Source organism: Dendroctonus ponderosae, unplaced genomic scaffold (assembly GCF_020466585.1).
Source record: "Dendroctonus ponderosae isolate FM_Combo_2020 unplaced genomic scaffold, Dpon_F_20191213v2 Dpon_F_20191213_2, whole genome shotgun sequence".
In the NCBI taxonomy this organism is placed as follows: Eukaryota; Metazoa; Arthropoda; class Insecta; order Coleoptera; family Curculionidae; genus Dendroctonus; species Dendroctonus ponderosae.
Window position 1 is genome coordinate 2,822,654 of NW_026018165.1, and position 9,535 is coordinate 2,832,188.

Here is a 9,535-nt window from a genome sequence, read left to right on the forward strand (position 1 = left end):
TATTTCTGCTTATCTCAATACATGCATACCACTCTCGCAAATGTAGAAAATAATTCAGACAAACTCAAGCTTTTCAAGAAGGCAAAGACCTAATAGGACGTTAATTTTTACCAATCATGAGGTAATTTTTTCCGATGATTTGCTCTCCCAGAAGGAAGAATTTTTTTCCCTCAAAAACAGATGGATGTTTTCGATCGAATCGAACTAGGGATCATTGGGCGAATGAATGAACAAATATCAGCGATATTGAGCACTAAAGTATTCAAAAAAGGTTTCACTAACTTAAAAAGTCTAAAACTTTTATTTTTTAGGAAAAAAAACTTTAAATAGTTTAGATCCGGATAGATTGGGGATATTGGCCATGACAAATTATTTCTATTTTATTTTTTTATCCAAAAGCAAGCTTCCACATAGCATTGAAGATGTTTAATGGTACATTTATAACTTACACTACTTAGATGTTTTAACACATATAATATCACAGATACTAATAATATCAGGATTCAAGGTTCTTCAAATTACATGAAAATTGCGGTTTATTTCATTTAATCCTACGCCTTTAACGAGTGTTTAGATATTTTTTTAATATTGCCTTCCACGGTTTTGACGGTTTCCAATTTCTCTGCTCCATCATCCCACCATTGTCTATCAGCAGAAGCAAATATTTCGAAAAATGTAGCCGGAACAGCTAATGTTAAAGCTGCAAGAATAAATACCCATCTCCATAGCGTAACGTTTGTCTGGGAAGAAACAAAAAACGTATTATGTAAAAATTAGCCTTCTCTCGTTACTTTACTTACAAGATCGGTTACTATGTATTGAACGGACAGAGGAGCAGATAGAGCAGCTAAACAAGACGTTGAATTAGCAAAACCTAATACAATGCCAGAAAATCTAGGAGATATATCAATTATATTGATGGCATGACCAAACATTATGCCTGCAAGAAAGACATTTGTAAGAGTAAACATGAATACGGCCAAAGCGGCATTTGATTCATCCAGGAACCCCAATGTGATAAGTGCAATGGCTGATCCGTAGGTTGCTAAAAATAAATTTATTTTCAAAATTTTTCATTCCAACTATGCTGCATTTTGCTTTTGCTAATCAGGTAAATTTTGCTACTATTTATTCGCTTTACTTACCCAGTCCTTCGAAAAATTTTCGGGTGTGGGTTCTTGAAAGATAATTGCGTTCGATAAGAAAGTCCGATAGGAGACCATAAATATAGGAGAACAAAAAGCTAACTCCTACAGTCATTGCGGTTAAATATCCACTCTGGAATTATTATGGAAAACAACGGTCGATTACGAATGAAAGTTATTATTTAATAAAAAGCAATTGTTACATAGTATTGAAATGAAGTAGTTTAATGTAAAAGTGAATACTTTGGCTATTTGTCCACTTACCGATGATATGTCGTATTTTAAGACATTTTCCAAATAAGTCGGGATTTCGTTTTGAAGAAAGGTCACTCCATAACCAGAACATATTGTGGGAACAGCACAAGCCCAGAAAGGAACAGACGTAAATATTTGCTTCCATGGTGTAGGAATCATCTAAAATAATTTTATTGAACTTGAACAACACAGCTGAATGGGGACTGAATTTGAATAATAATTTTTCATTTCTTTACGTTTTTTAGTTTGACTCTTAATGTGTTTGAGGTATAAATTTGCTAGATTTGAGTCGGCATTTGATTTGAATAGCATAAACATGCTATTCAAGATTAACTGTAAATTTTAGCATGTACTGTTAAAAATAAAACGAAATTTCATTTTAAGTTACATTTTCATATAAAATAGTAACTACATTTAAGTAAAGTGATGAAATCAATGCCAAACAAGAAACATATAATTACTTCTTTCTAAGCTATTAAGGAGCTATAAGTATTGAAGCTTGAAATATTTTAGAAATCATCCCGAATCGATAGTAATTCTTGTATAGATTAGCGAGTCAACACTAATTCTGACTAGTTCAATTAATTCTCAGAAGTTACAACGTTTCATCCCCGCTATTGACAATAATTCAGTATAATCCGTTCCAATTGTTTTTACGTAAAAGTCGGAAAATCATAATATAAAGAGAAATAAAATGTACAGGGTTATTGATTGAACTTTGGCCACCTTTCCTTCGGGAACTTTATTGTTTTAACATCGAGTTTAAAAATTAGAGAAAAATGTTAAATCTCAAAGTTGTAGATATTAACGTCTAGTTTAATTTAAGATAATAACAATTGATACAGGGTGTCTCCAATTCAAGTGACATGCCAAACAAACATTTTTAAATGGAATGTCGTATTTTTATTGCATATTCGAGCAACTGGCAAAATTCTCGGCCTATTCGATATAAATGTTCTATATTGATTTTCAACTGTTTTTCAGTGAATAATCAGTATTTGTTGAACTTTTGGCCACCCCGTTTTAACATATAATTTGAAATTTAGTAAAAATGTTAAATACAAAAGTTGTAGATATTTACGTCTAGTGTACTTTAAGATAGCAACAATTGATACAGGGTGTCTCCAATTCAAGTAACAGACCAAACCTACCTTTTTTTAAATGCAATGGCGTACTTTTTAATGCAAGTTCGAGCCACTCGTAAAATTCTAGGCCTATTCGACATGAATTTTGTCTGTTAATCTTCAACTGTTTGACTGTTGTCGAGCTTTGACCACCTTTGCATCTAATTTGAAATTTGGAGCAAAGTATTACACACGAAAGTTGTAGATATTAATATCTAATTTATATTGAGATAATAACAATTGCTACAGCGTGACTCAAATTCAAGTGGCGGAGCAAACTAAATTTTTTTAAAGGAATGCCCAACCAAAGGAATGGAATTTTAATGGAAGACCCCCTGTAACAATTAATACTATCTTAAACTAATCTTAAACTAGACCTTAATATCTAAAAAATTATAAATCTAAAAAAATATATAAAAAAAACTTTTGAATGCAACATTTTTCTTCAAAATATGGACGCCTTTACTATTAAAAGATCTTAACAGGCAAACTTTCAGTTCATTATCAATGCGCTTTTACCATTACACTAAAACATTGTTATATGACGAATTGCAGTTAATAACCGAGATTGTGCTTTAAAAAATAAATTTACCTCAATTTCCATTTCCTGGTTAAGTGACACTTCGATATAACGTTTTTCTTCTGGGGTAATCGAGGGATGGCTGGCAGGACTGTTATGACCGAACCAAATCCAAACCACCGACCATACAAATCCAAGACCTCCGAAAAGGTAAAATGACGCCGGCCATCCAAGATATGATGCCGAAATTATTCCAGTAATTGGGAAACAAACGATCGTCCCCAAACTCATACCTAAAGATAAAAATACCAAATTATTTTAGTTGTTGCTTTAATGCTATTAGGTACTTGCTAATATCAAGATTCACAAAATTTGTTTGGTGATCTCTGAGTTATTCACTGAATATTTCAACAAATTATCAAAACTACATGAACTTATAGCTTAGGTCTGTAAAAGTTTAAACATTCTCTGAAAGTCAATTGAAACTCGATGGGCGTAAATGAGTGTAAATGTAATGTAAAAATGATCAGCCTTACTTGAGTAGACTTTCGACTTGACTTTCTACTATTTTGATTTACTTTGCTGCTTCCTAAATTATATGTTCATGAAGGGCAGACACATGCATGGAAATGCAATTGGTACCTTCATTTTAGGAAAAAATCTGTGTTTACCTGAATAGACAAACGTTATGATCCTTGCCCTTTCATTCTTGGGCGCCCATCTTCCCAACATATTGTAGCAGGTGGGAAATATTCCTCCTTGACTTAGTCCTTGTAAAATTCTAAATGCCATCACTCCTTCAGAGCCAAAATAATGCGCTGCCATCGGTATAGCAATAGTGGCAAATGAATTGATGCCCATGGCTCCAAATAAAATCCATCGGGATCCGTAGTTTTTACTTAACTGACCAGCCAATAATTGAAAGACTAAATATCCCCAGTAGAACGAAGAAATTATTAAATTGGAATCCTTCCAATCGTATGTCTGAATTGAAATAAAAGAAATCGCGTTATTGCGGTATTTTAGCATTAAATATCCAGGTGGTTTTGAATAACTTGATGAAGGAATTTAAAATATATCGTTATTTTTGCGAGGTCTCATTTGCTTTAATGTCTAGGTTTATTCCACTATATGATAAATTGCTTACAGGAATGTTGTGGTTTTCAGAAGTTTGTTTAGTCATCGCCACAATAGAAAGGCTTAAACTTAGTCTGGTCATTAGCTCTACAGTAATTCCACAAAAGAGAAGTAATGCTTGAACGTGTCGGCAGCCGAAAATGGGACCTAAAATCAATCACAGAACATGTCACTTCAAGGAAATGGAAAATTTTAATTAAGTTAAAGAGTGGCAATGTCTTCCATGAAAAAATCGGTTCATTAATGGAAGTGTTACATTGGTTGTAACTATGTATGGCAGAAATATCCACCAAAAAGTAATAAACTTCAAGAACAGATTTTTGTCCGTTTCATAAATCTGAAAAACCTACCTTTGTCTATAGCTTCATCTTCAACTTCTTTCTTCAAATAATTATCCTTTGTTTCCACCTGTTTCGTCATGATTCGATTTTGAACAAATTCACTGGAAGCTAATACAGTTTAGTTATGGCACCTCCGACGGTACTCAGATATGGTTCCAATATGATATTCAATTTATTCAGTCATACATTCGGTTGCCTTCTATGCAGTTTACGCGATACCTGATAGGAATCATAATTACCATGTATATATAAAAATTTTCTCGCTACGTAATATGTGGAGTACCTATTGGAGAAATGCGAAAAAATAGTCACTATTTTAGTCAAATCAATTTTATCATAAGTAAAATATATCGCAAGTTTTTGAAGATAGTAAGTCGATGTTTTCAATCAATAAGATTCAATGAAGTGTTTAATCGTCGTTTATTAGATTAGCTGGAGTTGAGCCAAAATAATTGAAAACATAATTAAACAATTTACAAAGTTAATTTATACTTGAATCTCCTTGAGCAACCTAAAAACATTTAAGTGTTTTCTTTAGAACTTTTAATATTCAATTTAATTTTACATGGTAAATACATTTTTTTGTCTTCGTTATAGTCCAGCGCTACGCAATGTTTCTACAAATTTGATTATTTAACGGCATGTTAATATTTAAATAAATAATCTGAATATTTCCCTTCCATTGGAGAACGTATATTTATTTGCAATTATTTAAGTAATTATAAATTTTGTTTTTCTGTTGCAAATGTAGGTCATCTTCATCATTTGTTAGAAGTGATAAGCATACCTTAAAAAACACATCTCCTTCCGAGATTTGCTTAAGTCAAACCTGTATGAGCTTAACTAATTAATTCCAATTTGAAGTAATATATCATAAACTACATATTTGCATAAATGGCATATATTGCATGAATCAGTTAGTTAAAGAATAATCATTTTGCTGTCCAAATAGCTCGGAAACGAATTTTTTCGATAACAAATCAAAATCAGGTTACATTCAAAATCGGTTATCGCAATTAATATGCGGTAATTTAAAGTACGAAGTAGATAAATGTGTATCATCTGCACTGCAACGAAATAAACAGATGAAAAATCTAATCAATTATTGTTTCAAAGCAGCGGAAAAAATTGAGATTCAGCAATATCATCGTCTCCCGAATGCTTAAAAGAGATATTTAATATTCCGAATTGTTTGACAAAAAGCCCTACCCCAATCTTTATCATTCCAGGAAAGATTCATGGCTTCAGCTTCCAAATTAAAAGAATTTGCACCCGGTTAAGAAAATGTTATTCTAGTTACATTGTAGAGAATTATATCATTAATTTTTTTGTAAAAAAAATATTTTTTTATTTTGTTTGTCAGACTTTACTATAATCGTATGTCCTATTGTTTTAACGTAGTTGAACTTGTATCTCAAGTGGAAAAGTACCTAAGTGTTCTCGGAAATTTAGTCACCTCATTTCACATCCTTGGGGTATTTATTCAAATAGTTAGGTCTTGTTCTGATTTGCCAATTTAAATCAAATCATGCTTAAAGAAAGTGCAAATTTCGTCACACAGAACTTATAGAAAGAGATAAAATAGATAATTTTTCATATTTCTCATCTACGAGAGGAGACGAAAACGTCAGCTCCTCGATCTTTAGAACATGGTTTTGTTTATGTTTCAAATAATTTTTTGTTTTTTACACATGCTTCGATAATAATTAAATGATGTCAGACTCTCATTACATCTAATCTCTGATTTCTACCTACTTAAGAAAATAAAGAACTTATTAAGTGAAAATTAATTTACTTTTAAGGGCCTTTTCGGTTAGGCAATCAGGTATACGCGTCAAAGTTTTTAGTTACAGCAACTTTTATGACAGTTCATTTTTCTTAAGAACACCAGTAGTTGTCCTTAATATATTTATTTACTATTTTTTGGATAGACTTTAATTGAATTTGTGGTTTATATTTTGAAGTTTTTCATCATGTTGGACTAAGTGCCATAAGGGTATATGGAATTCGTCTTGAAAAGTGACAGCCCGTTTCAGCCCGTTTTCGAAGTCATTGATATAGCAAATGTTTCTCTAAGCGATGGATTAATTCAAGGCAAATGGTACTACTTGCTTTCTATGCATTTCTATTTACGTTTGTAATGCCGGGAAATAAATGCGCCGATATAATGTAGACAAATATTTGTCAATTTTCTTATATTCCATTTAATTACAATATTTCTCAGTCCTAAATATCCAAAAGTGAACATCCAATTGCAATGGTGCCTTAACCTCTTGCAGTCTAGCTTGAAGTCTAGCTGCTTTTTTAAAAGAGTTTTCGTCAAACAACGGTATCATATTTATCTGGAATGCAACAGGAATATTTCCTTTGAATCATAATTTGAACCATTTTTTAAAAATCAAGTGCTCTGGATTTTTCCTTTGTGTTAAGCAGATAGTTAAGTGGTCAAATCAATCATTTTGTGTGTTTATATTTATTATTAATACATCATCAACGGTCTATACAACATGTCAATTCATAGCTATTATTAAATATCAGTGCTGGTTGAGACAATTGTGGGACGGTCGTCATATTTAGATCTTTATGGCATCAGTCTACAATCTAAACTCAAATCCATACGCTTAAAAAATGTTAAAAATACATTTCAAAGTGCACAAAATAAGGACGAAACCTTCAAGACTAAAGTATGTGTCTATACCATCCTTTGGACTGTAAACATAGTCGTGATATTAAAATCCCTACTTTAGCCTTTTGGAATATATTAATTTCTTTTGTAATGTACTGTGTTAATTTCAGTTTATTACTTATTTAAGTACAGTTGCCAATTTAACTGCTTCTTGTCTCACGTTCGGCACTGGACTGTTTTTTTTTATTCTCCGACAGATCTTTCAGATCAGGTCCATCCCACGTTTGTCTTGTGGCTGATGCTAGGAAGTAAAATACCGATGCTCCTGTGATAAAAAATCCAGCTGTGATGATAAAAACTGTGCGCCATTGCTCGATGCTTTTCTAAAATCAAACAGTAAACAGTAAATTTTTTTTTCAAAAAAATGTTTGTTAAGTTTGCTAAAAATCTTAATTTTCTAGCAAGTCAATGCCAATATGCTATGCTACTGGCATTTACGCAGAAAATTTACGCAAAAGACAATTTCTTACCGTATCCGTAACAGCAAACTGTACAAATAATGGAGCTACTACTGAAGCTAATTGACCAATGGCGTTGAGGATACCAAAAATAACTCCACTAAATCTCGGTGACAAATCCAGGTGGTTTACATTGCACCCAATTTGAACAAACGATGTTAAAGTACTGGCAAAAGACAATATTATAACTGCCATATAGGCCTGGTCTTTAGACAGGAATGACATCCAGATAAGGCAGATTGCATTCCCATAGGATCCTTAAATTGTATCGTAATATGTAATCAATGTGGTTAAAATTGAATTTTAATTTCAATTTAAAGTTCAATTAGTCATGTAACAAGCTATTATGCGATAGACATTCGATGATAGGATTAAGTGATACTTACCAATTATTTGCGCAAATCTTCTGGTGTTTAAAGTAGATAAATATTGTTTTTGGATAAGCCAGTCTGATGCAGGGCCGGTGATCATTGAAGCTAGCAGAGAGACAGCGGTTGGAATTGCATTATTTATTGCATTCTGAAATTAATCTTATCTTTACAAAAAGTACATTTAACATGATAGTTTTGTTGTGTTTTAAGAAATCTTTCAAATAAGAAAGTGAAACCATTACAGCAAGTGACTTTTGTCTGCGATATTTTTTTATTTAATTTATTTAGTTTAAAAGTAATCTGTTTTTAATACTTATTTTCGTTCGATTGATATCAATTTAAATTACTAATTGGTTATTTGAGTTTTCTGATAATTCCCTAGTTCACCAACAGACGCAAGCATGATCGCAGGTAGTTTTTCGGACACTTTTGCATATTCTTACCCTTTTAACATCGAAACTCATAACTTTGGCTAAATAAGTTGGTATTTCCGTGGTCATAACGGCATATCCAAATAGATTTCCAACATATGCAATGAGTATAGCGTATAGTGGCACACAGGTGAAGATTTGCTTCCATGGTGTTGGTAATTGCTAGATAAAATAAAATATATTAAGCACTGGATATTAGACTCAATTGGAAATATGTTAGTATAAAACAAATATCAACACACTTTATATTAGTCAAATTATACTTAAACAGTCTTCAACTCACTACGTGATTCGTAGACTAAAATGTTTTAACCGGGGCCAACAACCAAATATGAAATCCGTTCACTAATAGAATAATTAATAAACATTTTATTGTCAAGTGAAGCACAAATACTGTTCAAAATTGTGATTCCGAAAAGTACAATACAAGCCACATACAAGGTTAATGTCAATGAAATCGATCCCAATTTAATATTGTAGAACTGCTATATTGTTTAACGTTATAATGGATTAAAGGAAACGTTAAATTCCAAGACTAAAAACAAGAAGTTATAGACATTTTCGGTAATTGCTACTTTTATGTTTCCCCACATTGTGATTCTTAAAACAAAAAAAATATTCTTTCAAATAATTTCTTTATTGCAATAATCAGGGTTCCATTTTTGATTTTTAGCATTTTCTTGCTTTGACTACATTCTGCATTAGTTATTTAATCAGTAACGCAATAATTCCAGGTTTTGCTGCGATATTAACATAGGTGAGCATACAGGGTGATTCAAAATTGGCGTCATTCCTTTGGAGGTGTTGTCTGGCGCTGTTATAGGAGCACACAAAAAATAGTAAAGAAATTAATTGTTATTAAAAACTGAGAAATTTCCAAAAAACTATAACAGAAATACGGCAGCAATGTTTTTTAAGGTAATCTGCCTAATTAACATTGCGCAAATACCTGTTGCTTCGTAATTATTTAAAACTCCGGGATCCATGGAATTATACAGACTGACAATAAGATAGACAAGGATCAACGGTAAATTCAACAAGATTTGTTCACTGCGCAACGTACTTTC

At 32.0% G+C, this 9,535-nt stretch overlaps 2 protein-coding genes across 2 annotated transcripts in view; both read right to left on the bottom strand.

The window, feature by feature from the left end:
- Window positions 1-411: 411 nt before the first annotated feature.
- On the bottom strand, window positions 412-4,835 carry LOC109536900 (putative inorganic phosphate cotransporter). The gene is made up of 8 exons (XM_019903351.2): window positions 4,532-4,835; window positions 4,192-4,328; window positions 3,716-4,028; window positions 3,117-3,337; window positions 1,410-1,559; window positions 1,146-1,278; window positions 801-1,045; window positions 412-740 (listed from the first exon to the last, which is right to left on the bottom strand). The coding sequence occupies exons 1-8, from the start codon at window positions 4,599-4,601 to the stop codon at window positions 552-554; spliced, it is 1,458 nt and encodes a 485-aa protein (XP_019758910.2). The 5' UTR covers window positions 4,602-4,835; the 3' UTR covers window positions 412-551.
- Window positions 4,836-6,976: 2,141 nt separating this feature from the next.
- The window catches only part of LOC109536895 (putative inorganic phosphate cotransporter), a 6,238-nt gene continuing 3,679 nt past the window's right edge, over window positions 6,977-9,535 (bottom strand). The window contains 5 exon segments of the mRNA XM_019903345.2: window positions 6,977-7,393; window positions 7,396-7,531; window positions 7,679-7,923; window positions 8,053-8,185; window positions 8,481-8,630. Coding sequence (XP_019758904.2) covers window positions 7,365-7,393; window positions 7,396-7,531; window positions 7,679-7,923; window positions 8,053-8,185; window positions 8,481-8,630 — 693 coding nt within the window. The 3' untranslated portion in view covers window positions 6,977-7,364.